The 15268-nt window shown below is 44.9% G+C and overlaps 1 protein-coding gene across 1 annotated transcript in view; it reads right to left on the bottom strand.

Moving 5' to 3' along the window:
- TAOK3 (TAO kinase 3) overlaps positions 1-15268 on the bottom strand; it is a 128028-nt gene that overhangs the window by 58202 nt on the left and 54558 nt on the right. Inside the window, exons 8-12 of the mRNA XM_087705648.1 lie at positions 14065-14161; positions 11305-11418; positions 7003-7094; positions 6367-6460; positions 4467-4548 (exon numbers count right to left, since the gene is read on the bottom strand). Coding sequence (XP_087561774.1) covers positions 4467-4548; positions 6367-6460; positions 7003-7094; positions 11305-11418; positions 14065-14161 — 479 coding nt within the window. The remainder of the gene's footprint in view (positions 1-4466; positions 4549-6366; positions 6461-7002; positions 7095-11304; positions 11419-14064; positions 14162-15268) is intronic.

Raw genomic sequence — 15268 nt, 5'->3', positions numbered from 1 at the left:
TTTAAAGCGCTCCATGGCTTAGGCCCAGGGTACCTGCGAGACCACATACTGCCACCAGTAGCCTCCCACCGTCCAGTGCGATCCCACAGAGTTGGCCTCCTCAGGGTGCCGTCGGCTAGGCAGTGTTGGCTAGCGACCCCCAGGGGGAGAGCCTTCTCTGTGGGAGACCCTTCCCTCTGGAACGAGCTGCCACTGGAGCTTCGCATAACCCCCGACCTCCGGTCCTTCCGACGCGCCCTAAAAAGTTGGCTTTTCCAGCAAGCCGGTCTGGCCTGAATAGAATAAAATATAGGGATTAATTTGTTAATTTTAATTCAATTTTTAATGTAAATATCAATTGGGGTTTTTGGGGGGGATACTTTATTTAATGTCCATTTTAATTTTTGTAATATGTGTTTTCTTTTATGTTGTACGCCGCTCTGAGTCCTTGGGAGAAAGGCGGCATATAAATCCCGTGACCTGTCAAAAGCGCGAACGTCATAAGCGCGCCGACAACACCGCGGCGCTAAAACCGCGATTTCAAAAGCGCGCCGACAACAGCGCGCCGACAGAAGCACACCGACAGAAGCGCGCCGACAGAAGCGCGCCGACAGAAGCGCGATTTCATTTAAGGTAAGATTTACAGTTAGGTTTAGGGTTAGGTTTAGGTTTAGGGTTAGGTTTAGGGTTAGGTTTAGGTTTAGGGTTAGGTTTAGGTTTAGGGTTAGGTTTAGGTTTAGGGTTAGGTTTAGGGTTAGGTTTAGGTTTAGGGTTAGGTTTAGGGCTAGGTTTAGGGTTAGGTTTAGGGTTACGTTACAGCGCGCTTCTGTCGGTGCACTTTTGTCGGCACGCTTTAGGGCTAATTAGTCGCTCATTCATCGGGCGGTTTTGTCACCGCGCTTTAGACACCGCGGTTTAGTCAGGCGCACTTTTGTTGTGCGTGCATTTGTGGTGGAACCATAAATCCAATAAACCTAAACCAAAAAAAATCACATTCTGGTGAGAGAGAAGATCACAGGTAGTATTTAGCCGGTTTGGACCAGTTTAACTGAACGGTAGTGGAAGTCGCGGGTGGCCCCTGCGCGCCCACCCCGGCTCGATTTTAGTCCCATGTAGGCACGTTTTTGAGGCTGAAAGTCCGCGTGGATGGCCGTGGAAAGTAAGTGAATACTATTCCTGGAGAAGATCTCTGAGGATGGGCTCCAGTATGAGTCCAAAAGATCGGAAGAATAAACCTCTGGTGACCAACTCAGATTGGACTCAAGATTATGTTGTGTTGACCGATGAGCAGTCTACTTTCCTTCACAAAACAAGGAAGTAGACTTCACAGTAATCTGCTTCTTGGTCTTCAATGTGTCACCTCTTCTATTCCGTGACCCGACAAATGCGCGCACGACAAAAGTGCGCCAATGAAACCGCGGTGAGAAAACCGCCACATCATAAATGCACCCACAACGCGCCGACAAAACCGCGCCCACAAAAGCACGATTTCAGTTAAGGTAAGGGTTAGGTTCAGGGTTAGGTTTAGGGATTTCAGTTAAGGTAAGGGTTAGGTTTAAGGTTAGGTTTAGGGTTAGGTTTAGGGATTTCAGTTAAGGCAAGGGTTAGGTTCAGGGTTAGATTTAGGGTTGGGTTTAGGGATTTCAGTTAAGGCAAGGGTTAGGTTCAGGGTTAGGTTTAGGGATTTCAGTTAAGGCAAGGGTTAGGTTCAGGGTTAGGTTTAGGGTTGGGTTTAGGGTTAGGATTAGGGTTAGGTTTAGGGTTAGGTTTAGGGATTTCAGTTAAGGCAAGGGTTAGGTTCAGGGTTAGGTTTAGGGATTTCAGTTAAGGCAAGGGTTAGGTTCAGGGTTAGGTTTAGGGTTGGGTTTAGGGTTAGGATTAGGGTTAGGTTCAGGGTTAGGTTTAGGGATTTCAGTTAAGGCAAGGGTTAGGTTCAGGGTTAGGTTCAGGGTTAGGTTCAGGGTTAGGTTCAGGGATTTCAGTTAAGGCAAGGGTTAGGTTCAGGGTTAGGTTTAGGGATTTCAGTTAAGGTAAGGGTTAGGTTTAAGGTTAGGTTCAGGGTTAGGTTTAGGGATTTCAGTTAAGGTAAGGGTTAGGTTTAAGGTTAGGTTCAGGGTTAGGTTTAGGGATTTCAGTTAAGGTAAGGGTTAGGTTTAGGGTTAGGTTTAGGGTTGGGTTTAGGGATTTCAGTTAAGGTAAGGGTTAGGTTTAGAGATTTCAGTTAAGGTAAGGGTTAGATTTAAGGTTAGGTTTAGGGTTAGGTTTAGGGATTTCAGTTAAGGTAAGGGTTAGGTTTAGGGTTAGGTTTAGGGATTTCAGTTAAGGCAAGGGTTAGGTTCAGGGTTAGGTTCAGGGTTGGGTTTAGGGATTTCAGTTAAGGCAAGGGTTAGGTTCAGGGTTAGGTTTAGGGTTGGGTTTAGGGTTAGGTTTAGGGTTAGGTTTAGGGATTTCAGTTAAGGCAAGGGTTAGGTTTAGGGTTAGGTTTAGGGTTGGGTTTAGGGTTAGGTTTAGGGATTTCAGTTAAGGTAAGGGTTAGGTTTAGGGTTAGGTTTAGGGTTGGGTTTAGGGTTAGGTTTAGGGATTTCAGTTAAGGTAAGGGTTAGGTTTAGAGATTTCAGTTAAGGTAAGGGTTAGATTTAAGGTTAGGTTTAGGGTTAGGTTTAGGGATTTCAGTTAAGGTAAGGGTTAGGTTTAGGGTTAGGTTTAGGGATTTCAGTTAAGGCAAGGGTTAGGTTCAGGGTTAGGTTCAGGGTTGGGTTTAGGGATTTCAGTTAAGGCAAGGGTTAGGTTCAGGGTTAGGTTTAGGGTTGGGTTTAGGGTTAGGTTTAGGGTTAGGTTTAGGGATTTCAGTTAAGGCAAGGGTTAGGTTTAGGGTTAGGTTTAGGGTTGGGTTTAGGGTTAGGTTTAGGGATTTCAGTTAAGGTAAGGGTTAGGTTTAGGGTTAGGTTTAGGGTTGGGTTTAGGGTTAGGTTTAGGGATTTCAGTTAAGGTAAGGGTTAGGTTTAGAGATTTCAGTTAAGGTAAGGGTTAGATTTAAGGTTAGGTTTAGGGTTAGGTTTAGGGATTTCAGTTAAGGTAAGGGTTAGGTTTAGGGTTAGGTTTAGGGATTTCAGTTAAGGCAAGGGTTAGGTTCAGGGTTAGGTTCAGGGTTGGGTTTAGGGATTTCAGTTAAGGCAAGGGTTAGGTTCAGGGTTAGGTTTAGGGTTGGGTTTAGGGTTAGGTTTAGGTTTAGGGTTAGGTTTAGGGATTTCAGTTAAGGCAAGGGTTAGGTTTAGGGTTAGGTTTAGGGTTTCGGATTTCAGTTAAGGCAAGGGTTAGGTTTAGGGTTAGGGTTGGGTTTAGGGTTAGGTTCAGGGTTAGGTTTAGGGATTTCAGTTAAGGTAAGGGTTAGGTTTAAGGTTAGGTTTAGGGTTAGGTTTAGGGATTTCAGTTAAGGCAAGGGTTAGGTTCAGGGTTAGATTTAGGGTTGGGTTTAGGGATTTCAGTTAAGGCAAGGGTTAGGTTCAGGGTTAGGTTTAGGGATTTCAGTTAAGGCAAGGGTTAGGTTCAGGGTTAGGTTTAGGGTTGGGTTTAGGGTTAGGATTAGGGTTAGGTTTAGGGTTAGGTTTAGGGATTTCAGTTAAGGCAAGGGTTAGGTTCAGGGTTAGGTTTAGGGATTTCAGTTAAGGCAAGGGTTAGGTTCAGGGTTAGGTTTAGGGTTGGGTTTAGGGTTAGGATTAGGGTTAGGTTCAGGGTTAGGTTTAGGGATTTCAGTTAAGGCAAGGGTTAGGTTCAGGGTTAGGTTCAGGGTTAGGTTCAGGGTTAGGTTCAGGGATTTCAGTTAAGGCAAGGGTTAGGTTCAGGGTTAGGTTTAGGGTTGGGTTTAGGGTTAGGATTAGGGTTAGGTTTAGGGTTAGGTTTAGGGATTTCAGTTAAGGCAAGGGTTAGGTTCAGGGTTAGGTTTAGGGTTGGGTTTAGGGTTAGGTTTAGGGATTTCAGTTAAGGCAAGGGTTAGGTTCAGGGTTAGGTTTAGGGTTGGGTTTAGGGTTAGGTTTAGGGATTTCAGTTAAGGTAAGGGTTAGGTTTAGAACTCGCGGTTATTACTTGTTTGTTGAAGGCGCACTTTTGTCAGCGCGCTTCTGCGCTCATTCATTGGCGCGATTTAGAACTCGCGGGTTTCTCGCCGCGGTTTTGTTGGTCGCGCTTTTGTCGAGCGCGCATTTGTCGGTGAACCCTTCTATTCCACTCCCTCTGTCCTTACTTTTCTTTCTGCTGCTTTCCAACTACTCATCTCCCGATGGCCTCATCTTTTACTCATCCCCAGACTCCTCGGAGGGGAAAAGATCCAAGGAACGGTGCTAAAAATGGACCACTTGGGTTTTACCCAAGCTGGTCTGATACATCTGAAGGTAACTTTTCTATGGGTGGGAACAAGACAGGGAGGAATGGAAAACTGAAACGGGTGTCGCCTGACGTGTATATCCCAAAGCAGAAAAGTGAAATGTTACCCTCAAAAGTTCTGACGACGACGGACGCTCCTGAGGTATTTTCTGCAAGCAGTAATCAACAAATCTTCTAAAAGAGTCTGTCCTGAATATGGGAACAGAACGGATGTCAGAACAGGCTCAGGTAGGAGGAGGGATAGAAATTCAAGGTGTGGCAGCTGAGAATTGCTGGCATTGATGTGGTTGACTAGTTGGGTAATGAAATGTCTGCAAGAAAACCACCAAGCTCAAAGAGCACCAAGGGCCCCACGGTCCTCCTCTTCTTCCTCAACCTCACTCCCTACTAGCACTGATGATACTCCTGGGTTGGGTCATGAAACGTCTGCAAGAAAACCACCAAGCTTAGAGTACGAAGGACCCCACAGTCCTCCTCCCCCCTCCACATTTTTCTCCTCCATTCTGCAATCCTTCTAGCACTGATGAAGTTACCTAGTTGGGCAATACCACCACCACCACCCTCCTCCTCCTCCTCCTCTTCCTCCTCCTCCCTGCAAACCCCACTCCATTCTAGCACTGATGATGTTAGGTAGTTGGGTAAGGAATGGTCTGCAAGAAAACAACCAAGCTGAGAGAGCTCCAAGGATCCCATAATCACTGTCTTTCTCTCCTCCTCCTCCTCCTTCTCCCCAACCCCACTCCCTTCTAGCACTGATGATGTTATCTAGGTGGGTAATAAAACATCTGCAAGAAAAGAGAATATTTGCATCTCAGGGTTGAACTGTGGCATCCTTGCTGCTCTCTGAGCTTGGTGGTTTTCTTGCAAACGTTTCATTACCCAACTAAGTAACACCATCAGTGCTAAAAGGCACTGAGGTTTGTAGAGTGGAAGAGGAGGAGAAGGAGAGGAAGAGTTTTGAGTCCTTCGTGCTATCTGAACCCCACTCCCTTCTAGAAGTGATGATGTTACCTACTTGGGTAATGAAATAGCCGCAACACCCCTCCCTCCCTAAGCTCAGATAGCACAGAGGACTCAAAACCTTTCCTCTTCTTCCCCTTGGAGTGGGGAGGGAATGGAGATTTTACAATATCTTTCCCCTGGAGTGTGATGTAATTGGGGATTTTACAGTATCCTTTCCCTGGAGTGTGATGTAAATGAGGATTTTACAGAATCCTTCCCTGGGGTGGGGAGGGAATGGGGATTTCGCAGTATCCTTCCCCTGGAGTAGGGAGGGAATGAGGATTTCGCAGTATCCTTCCCCTGGAGTGGGGAGGGAATGGGGATTTTGCAGTATCCTTCCCCTGAATTGTGGAGGAAATGGAGATTTTACAGTAACCTCCTCCTGGAGTGTGATGTAAATGGGGATTTTACAGTATCCTTCCCCTGGAGTATGATGTAAATGGGGATTTTACAGTATCCTTCCCCTGGAGTGTGATGTAAACGGGGATTTTACAGAATCCTTCCCTGGAGTGTGATGTAAATGGGGATTTTACAGAATCTTTCCCTGGAGTGTGGAGGAAATTGAGATTTTACAGTATCCTTCCCCTGGAGTGTGATGTAAATGGGGATTTTACAGAATCTTTCCCTGGAGTGTGGAGGAAATTGAGATTTTACAGTATCCTTCCCCTGGAGTGTGATGTAAATGGGGATTTTACAGTATCCTTCCCCTGGAGTGTGATGTAAATGGGGATTTTACAGTATCCTTCCCCTGGAGTGTGATGTAAATGGGGATTTTACAGAATCTTTCCCTGGAGTGGGGAGGAAATGGAGATTTTACAGTATCCTTCCCCTGGAGTGTGATGTATTTTGTTGTATTTAAGTACAACGACAATAAAGATTATACTTAGATTTATCCTCCCCCTGCCATCCCCACCAAGCCATGCCCACAGAAACCGGTAGCAAAAAAACAACGGCACACTTCTTCCGGAAACCAAAGCAGAGACACCCCCTTTCCTCAGCTCTTACCACTCATTGGACTGTAGCGTGGGAGAGTCGTTCTGGGCGATGTGATATAAGGCACTCATTGCGTTCATATTGAAGAGGGGAGGTTTCCGCTCCGCTGGGGACAAAACAAAAAAACAAGAGAGAGAAGGTAAGATACCATGGAATCACTGGGTGATTCTGGCCAGCTTCCAATCTGTAGGAAGATGACAGATTAACAAGAGTTGGAAGGGGCCCTGTAGATCATCTAGCCCCAGCAAGAGATCCTACACCTGTGATGGCGAACCTGTGGCGGGCCACAACAAAAACTAGAACCTGACAGAAGATTACCCTGTATCCCTGGAAATAAGCCCTCCCCAGATAATAAGACCAATCGGGCTTTTGAGCGCATGCACTGAAATAAGCCCTCCCCTGAAAATAAGCCCTCTCCGAAAATATTGCAACCCAGCAGGAACCACGAAGTGACCACGCTCACCACCTCCTGCACCTCAAAAATAATAAAACCTCCCTGAAAATAAGGCCAAGCATTTATTTTGGGGCTCAAAAGAAAATAAGTCCCTGTCTTATTTTCGGGGAAACATGGTATGTCCTATAAAACCCCCAAGAATTATCCAGAATGGTTGCATTAAATCCAACGATTGTCAACTCCGGTTGACTTACCTAACTCGATGCAGGTAATTCCAAGCGACCAAACATCGACCTTCCCGTCATACTGTCCATCATCCATAGCCAGGATCACCTCCGGAGCCATCCTACCGTACATGAATTCCAAGAGGGAAGATTATGTGATGCCAGTAAAAAGAAGAAAAAAAGAAAGAAAGGAAAAAGGAAGGAAAAAAAAAGGAAAAAAAGAAAGAAAAAAGGAAAAAGAAAGGAAAAAGGAAAAGAAAGAAAGAAAAGAAAGAAAGGAAGAAAAAAGGGAAAAAAGAAAGAAAGAAGGAAGGAAAAAAGAAAGAAAGAAGGAAGGAAAAAAGAAAGAAGGAAAAAAAGAAAGAGAAAAGAAAAAAGAAAAAGAAAAAAGAAAAAAGAAAGAAAAAGGGGAAATAAAGAAAAAAGGAAAAAAGGAAGAAGGAAGGAAAAAAGAAAGAAAGAAGGAAAAAAGAAAGAAAGAAAGACGGAAAAAAGGAAAAAAGAAAGAAAGAAGGAAAGAAAGAAAAAGAAAGAAGGACAGAAAGAAAAAGGAAAAAAGAAAGAAAGAAAGAAGGAAAAAAGGAAAAAAGAAAGAAAGAAGGAAAGAAAGAAAAAGAAAGAAGGACAGAAAGAAAAAGGAAAAAGAAAGAAAGAGAGAAAGAGAGAAAAAAGAGGAAATAAAGAAAAAAGGAAAAAAAGAAAGAAAAAAAGAAAAGAAAGAAAGAAAAAGGGAAATAAAGAAAAAAGAAAGAAAGAAAGGAAAAAAGAAAAAAGAAAAAAGAAAAAAGAAAGGAAGGAAGGAAAGAAAGAAGGAAAGAAAGAAAAAAGGAAAAAAGAAAGAAAATGAAAAGAAAGAAAGAAAAGGGGGAAATAAAGAAAAACAGGGAAATAAAGATAAAAGGGGAAATAAAGAAAAAAGGAAAAAGAAGGAAGGAAAGAAAGAAAGGAAAGAAAAAGAAAAGAAAAAAAATGAAAGAAAAAAGGAAAACAGAAAGAAAGAAAAGAGAAAAGAAAGAAAGAAAAAAGGAAAAAAGGAAAAAAGAAAGAAAGGAAGGAAGGAAAGAAAGAAAGAGAAAAGGGGAAAAAAAAGGCACAGCACTGCAACAGATGCACTCCCCCGCCCCTCTTCAAAGCCCACCCCATACCAACTCAAAACGAAGAAAATCAGCATGGAATAGAATTAAACCATGCTGGGGAGGTTCTTTTAAAAAAAACAAAAAACAAAATAATAATAATAATAACAACAACCACCGTCATCGTCGTCCTCGCCTCCTTAAGCCAAGAATTCCTTCTGGGGGTGGTGAAGGTGGGTGGGGTTGGGGGGGATTTGGGGAGCGGGATGATTATGGATGTATGGAGAATGCAAAATCAAAAAGAAAGGTTGCTGTTTTTGTTCCAATGATCCATCTCAGTGCAACATGCTGGCAATAGGGGCAGCCGGCGCCCATCCCCCTTGGCACTGTACCTGGATCCAGCCAAGCAGGGGCTGAAAAGGATTCCTAAGTCCCATCACTTCTCACCAGATACGGTGAGCTTTCCCACTGTGTGTTTTCTCGGAGCTGTTCAGCCTGGGGTTGCAGCTATGAAAGAAATAAGGGGGATCTGGAGCACAGAAGGGAAAGTTGGGGTGCGGGAGAGGGGTGGGGGAGAAGGCAGGTTGCAAGGCAAGCACAGCAGGAAGACCCACACACTACCAGCACGCTTGGGGGTGGGGTGGGGCTTTGACTTGGAAGAGGGGGAGAGAGACCAACGCTCGGATGCAATTGGCTGGATCCTCCTCACCTGAACCTAACCTCCCACAGGTAGTCCTTGAGTTACAAAAAGACTACAGTCCTTATTCAAAGCCATACAGGTGAGTCCTTGAGTTACAGAAAGAATACGGTCGTTACTCAAAGCCATATGGGGTGGCCCGCCAGCGTCCAGCGGAGCTAGTGAGGAGGTTGGGGAGGAACCTGGCCCATTCCTGGAGTCCGGGGAAGCCTCGGGTGAGGGCTCTGTGTCGGAGGCGGAGAGGGGGCCAGAGACGTATGCCAGTTATCAGCTGCCTTTGGAATTCGGACATCAGTGAGGCGGAAGAACAGCTGGAGCCTGTTCCCAGTGTGCGCATGTGCAGAGTGGCCAGACGGAGGGAAGAGCTAAAGAACAGGGGCCGACTTGGGACTAAGGCCACAGATGGACAGCGAATGGCCCCTCCCAGAGGAAATAAAAGAGGAGCGAAAGGGGAGTGGAGCTTGCAGGAGACCATTAGTTCGCTTAATTACTGTGAAGTTCTGTTCCTGGCTTCTTGCCACGTAACTGCTGCTACAGCATGGCGTTTGGAAGATATCGGCCTGGCAGGTCTCCAAGCCTGATAAAGGTCCGTAGCCAGGCTCACGTAACAACCAAGTTGCAAGCATAACAACGGCAGGGATTCACTTAACAGCCATGGCAAGGAAGGTCGTAACATTTAGGGGCCAAACACACTTATTAAACGATTCTCGGGGCAGAACGACGGAAAATTCAGGCTCGACTGTGGTCGTAAGTCGAGGACTACCTGTCTATAAATCAAATAAACCAACCAACTAACCTGTGAGCATCAGAGACCGGGGGTGGGTGGGTGGGAGGGGTAGAGGGGCTATATAAATCAAATCAACAATACACTGATAACCCAATCAACCCATCAGTGGCTTCTAGAAGGTCCCATGCATTGGAAGCTCACACCAAAATGACACAAACACAATGTGCACAAGGACATAGTGACTGAAGGGGCTTGGGTGGGACGTATTGATAGGCAACTGGGCTAGATGTCGACAGGGGAAGAAGGCCCTCTCCAAAGTATTCCAATTATAAAAATGATAGGAGTACAGTAAGAGTGTGTGTGTGTATCTCCAAACTCGGTAACTTCTGGACTTCAACTCCCAGAATTCTCCGGCCAGCCAATTCAATTCTTCAATTCTGGGAGTTTGAAGTCCACAAAATCTTAAAAGGTTGCCAAGGTTAGAGATACTTGGGCGTAGAGCAGGGGTGTCAAAATTCAAAGTCCGGGAGCCAGATCCAGCCCGTGGGGTGCTTAGATCTGCCCCTTGGGGCCGCCTTGGAAACAAGGAAGGACCGGCCCACGGTGCCTCTGCCAGCGAAAATGGAGCTCGGGAGGGATGTCTGCAGCCCTCCCAGGCTCCATTTTTAGCCGGGATAGCCTCCCGCAGCCCTCTGCCAACGAAAACAGAGATCGGAGAGGAGGGGAGGGGGTGCATGGCTCTCTTGAGCTCAGTTTTGGCTGGCAGAAGGCTGCAGGAGGCTATCCCGGCTGAAAACATGGCCTGTGAGCTCCGTTTTCGCTGGCAGAAGACTGCAGGAGGTTGCCCTGGGTGAAAACGGGGCCCGTGAGCTCCATTTTTTCTGGTAGAGGGCTGCAGGAGTTTGTCCTAGCTGAAAGCGGGGCCCGTGAGCTCCATTTTTGCTGGCAGAAGGCTGCAGGAGTTTGTCCTAGCTGAAAACGGGGCCCGTGAGCTCCATTTTTGCTGGTAGAGAGCTGCAGGAGGCTGTCCTAGCAGAAAACGGGGCCCGTGAACTCCATTTTTGCTGGTAGAGGGCTGCAGGGGTTTGTCCTAGCAGAAAACGGGGCCCGTGAGCTCCATTTTTCCTGGTAGAGGGCCCCACTCAACCATGCCCTCCAGGGGCCCTCCGAGATAAAACACAATCCTGATGTGGCCCTCAATGAAATCAAGTTTGATACCCCTGGAGTAGAGGATTTATACGACCCATATATTCCCCCAGTAGTTGCCAGACTAACAAGCTTGTCTGAATATTTTACTCTCTGAAATATTTGTTCTTTTGCCTGCCTGGTGCCCCCCAAAGGGCCCTTATTGGCATCGTAGATTGGTTTTAGTTGTTTTGTGGAGGGCGGGGGATAAAAAAAACCCATTGGAAGTGGCTTCACTTGTTCCAAATTTCAGCATCCAGGGATGTGCCGGGATGATGGAATGTGCCAAGCTTGCATACAGATTCTTGATTCAGAGCAGGTAGGCAATTTTCAGACTCGTGGACTTCAACTCCCAGAGTTCCTCAACTGGCTGGCTGGGGAATTCTGGGAGTTGAAGTCCACAGACGTGAAAGCTGAATTCTGGAAGTTGAAGTCCGCAACACTTAAGGAACAGCCACGACGACTGAAGACTTCTGGGAGTTGGAGTCCACCTCCCTAAGGGTATCCTATTATCTTCACTACTGGTTTGGTAGTGGGAGCTTTTTTGAAGGTCAGGATTGAATTTTAAAGCAAAACAGATGCTTTAGTTCCCCTCATTTGTTCGGCATCTTTTGAAAGGCTGCAGGAAAAGTGTAACCAGCTTCACTTACCAGTAAGGGGTTCCCACGAAAGAATTGGCAGGAGAGGCTATAGAAGCAGAGCCGAAGTCTGCTAGTTTCACTTGGCCCGGTTCTGTTAGAAGAATATTTCCTGCTTTAATATCCCTGCAGGAAAAAATAAATAAAGGAGAGTTGTTTACTGCAGATATTTCTCGACATAAAGCTGTTCGGTTAGCAACGGTTAGGTAAGCTCCCCGTTGGGAGAGCGAGTGCGTTCAGCGAAGCGTTGTGAGAGTTGTGTTGGAGGCCACACAAACCAGCATACAGAGACACTGCAGTTTAAATAGGCTTTTACTTTCGTGGAAATAGAGGTATCAGAGTCCATCAAACAGTCCAAGTCATACACGGATAAGACAGTCAGTCATCAATGTCTTTCAGTTAAGGGATAATCCAAATAACATAGTCCAGTATCATATAATCAGTTTGGTACTCAAAGTTTGCTAGCAATTGCAAAACTTACAATAGCTCACGGCACTTTCTAACAGCCAGCTTCTAAAAACACTCAGATCAGATCAGCCCAGCATCTAACAAAACAGAAAGCTAACAATCGTTCTGGCTCCCTCTTATGGACGATTGAGGAAAACAGCAACCAATCACATTTTACAGTATGATTTAAAGAAACAGGTATAGCATTGTTACATGATTTATATATTGCCAACCCAACCGTTAGATTATATTCCTAACAGCAACCAAAGTTACAACAGCACTGAACAAAGTGACTCAGGAACATAGTGCCATGCCCCTGTCGGAGCCTGAATCTGCGAGGGAGGGAGGGGGAAACGAGTTGGAACCTGAGCCGACAAGAGATTGAGGGGGCGACTTTGTTGGCTTCGGAGGAAAATGGGGAAGGGCAGGGTCTTTCAGGATTAGGACAGTTTGTAGGCAGGGAGGAGCAGAGGCAGGATGAACACGAGAGACAAAACTCAGATGAGGAGCAAGGACCACCCGCTCCTGATCCGAGAGCATGGAGAGTGGAGAGAAGGTGAGAACAGCGCAGATTAAGCAAGCTGCTCGGGAGAAGAGTGCCCCACCCCTCTTCACAAGGCACATGAGATTTAAGGAGATTTGCCCTGCTGGATTTATTGCTGTGCAGCCTTGGAGTACACAACGCTGGGCTGCACTATTTGTGTCTACTTGAGGTGTGTTGTACGGGGTGGTGGTGATTTGTCATCACTTTGCTCTGGGACTGGCCAGAAATGTGGGAGTATTTGGGGAAATGTGGAGCAATAAAGGGGTGGTTTGAACTGCCAGCTACGTGTGTTATCTCTGTGCCGTGCCCTGGCTCATCACACATTGTTTCGTTACGACAGCATCCCCTATAATCATCACAAGATCAAAATTCAGATTCTTGGCCACTGGTTCATATTTATGACGTTCATATTGCAGTATCCCGGGGGACACGTGATCCCCTTTTGCGACTTTCTGACAAGCCAAGTCAATGGGGGAAGCTCGATTCACTTAATAACCGTCTTACTAAGTTAACACAACTGCAGTTGTTAAGATAAGAGATTGTTCTGACTCAGGCTTCCTTAACAATCAAGAAGAAGAGTCTTGGTCCTGGCAAAACTCCTTTTATTTACACGACTGTGAATTCCTTTCATTCATAGTCGGCAGGGCTTAGCAAACCATCTTTCAAAGGAATATTTATCCACACGAACCTTATCTCGCTTGGAGAGCTGCCAAAAAACTAGTTTCCAATCTAGCAGGGCAAGGCAAAACTTGGCACAGAGTCTCTTATAGTCATAAACAGAACTTTCCACTCTTGATATGACCAAATGAACTTATTGTTTCCTGCAAAAGCCCCCTCCCCGTTCGCTCCTCTTTTGTTTCCTATGGGAGGGGCCAATCACCTCCAAGGTGTGGCTTTACTCCCAAGTCGACCCTGCTTTCTTAATTGTTCTTGTCTCCTGGCAGCTCTGCGCCTGGGAACAGGCTCCAGCTGTTCTTCTGCCTCGCTGCTGTCTGCCTCCAACACAGAGCCCTCGTCTGAGCTTTCCTCAGCCCCCAGGGCTGGCCCATGTTCCTCCCCAACCTCTTCACTGTCTGACTCCGCTACCAGCTCTGCCAGCCGGTGGGCCACCACAGAGATTGAGATAAGAGTCCCTTGGCCAGGTTCACTTAAGCAATTGTGTCAAGAAAGGTCGTAAAATGAGGCAAAACTCCCTTAACAAATTCTCACTTAGCCACAGAAAGTTTGGGCTCAACTGTGGCTGTGCTACCTGTTACACTCACACATCAGGAGGAAGGCAGACTGCAGGCGTGACCCGTCAAAACCGCAGTCCACTGAAGCGCGCCCGATCAAAGCGCGTACGTGACGTCATCAGCAGCGCGACAAATAAAATTAAAAATAAATTAAATTAAAATTAAATTAAAATTAAAGCAAGCCGATTCACATAAAGGTAAGGGTTAGGGTTAGGTTTAGGTTAAGGGTTAGGTTTAGGGTTACGTTAAGCGTTAGGGTTAGGTTAAGGGTTAGCGTTAGGTTTAGCGTTAGGTTAAGGGTTAGGTTTAGGTTTAGGCTTAGGGTTAGGTTTAGGGTTAGGTTTGGGGGGGTTAGGGTAAGGTTTTCGCGTTAATTTTAAATTTACCGCTCACAGCGTGCCGTTTTCATCGCGCTGTGATGACGTCACGTACGCGCTTTCGTCGAGCGTGCTTTAGTCTACTGCGGATTTGTGGTGGAACCGACTGCAGGAGGCAGAGAGGAACCAATGGCAAGAAATGATAAACAAGAGAATGAACCTCTGCTCTCACCTGTGAATTTTATAATGGGAATGAAGATACGCAAGTCCCTGCAAGGCACCGTCGGTAATGGCAGCAATTTCTACTTCCTGGAGCGGCTTTTTATGTACTGGATTGGGAGAAAAAAAACCAGATTTTAGTTTCTAGCAACTTTTTAAGATGTGTAAACAAGGTTGAATAAAGGCAGATCCGCTCCTTTCAATGGCCCAGAAAGTTTAAAAGGGAGGCTAACGAAGGATCTGTCTCGGCCTAGAGACGAGAGATTAAGGCACCAGGCTCGGAACCGGGAGGCCGTGAGTTCTAGTTTCTTCTTAAGCACGAAAGCTGGATGGGTGGCTTTGGATCAATCACTAGGAGATGGTGAGTTCTAGTTTCTTCTTAAGCACGAAAGCTGGATGGGTGGCATTGGACCAATCACTAGGAGATGGTAAGTTCTAGTTTCTTCTTAAGCACGGAAGCTGGATGGGTGGCATTGGATCAATCACTAGGAGATAGTGAGTTCTAGTTTCTTCTTAAGCACGAAAGCTGGATGGGTGGCTTTGGACCAATCACCAGGAGATGGTGAGTTCTAGTTCTGTCTTAGGCATGAAAGCCAGCTGGGTAGTTTTGGGCCATCACCAGGAGACGGTGAGTTCTAGTTCCACCTTAAGCACAAAAGCCTGCTGGGTTATTTATAAAAAATAATAAAGGCCGGAAATAATAAATAAAATAAAATAAAATAATGAAATGAAATAATAAAATAAAATAATAAAAATAAAATGAAATGAAATAAAACAAAATAGAATAAAATATATACACACGTACGTACACACAAACATAATTTTGGGTTATTTATAAAAATAATAAAGGCAGGAAATAATAAAATAAAATTAAAACTAAACTAAAATAAACTGAAATGAAATAAAAAATAAAATAATAAAAGTAAAATTATACAAATAAAATAATAATAAAAATAAAATAAAACATAAAAAATAAAACTAAACTAAAATGAAATAATAAAAATAAAATAATAAAAGTAAAATAATACAAATAAAATAATAAAAATGAAATAATACAAATAAAAATTAAAAAAACAAAAAAATAATAAAAAAATAAAATGAAATAAAATAAAATATATACATTATGTACGTTATGTACACACACACACACAGAGTCAGTCTTAGGTTATTTATAAAAATAATAAAGGCAGAAAATAATAAATTATAAAAAAACACAC

Source organism: Thamnophis sirtalis, unplaced genomic scaffold (genome assembly GCF_051295495.1).
Source record: "Thamnophis sirtalis isolate CommonGarterSnake01/CBP01778 unplaced genomic scaffold, rThaSir2_p1.2 scaffold_2, whole genome shotgun sequence".
NCBI classification, from domain to species: Eukaryota; Metazoa; Chordata; class Lepidosauria; order Squamata; family Natricidae; genus Thamnophis; species Thamnophis sirtalis.
This window is presented reverse-complemented; position numbering and strand designations above follow the sequence as displayed.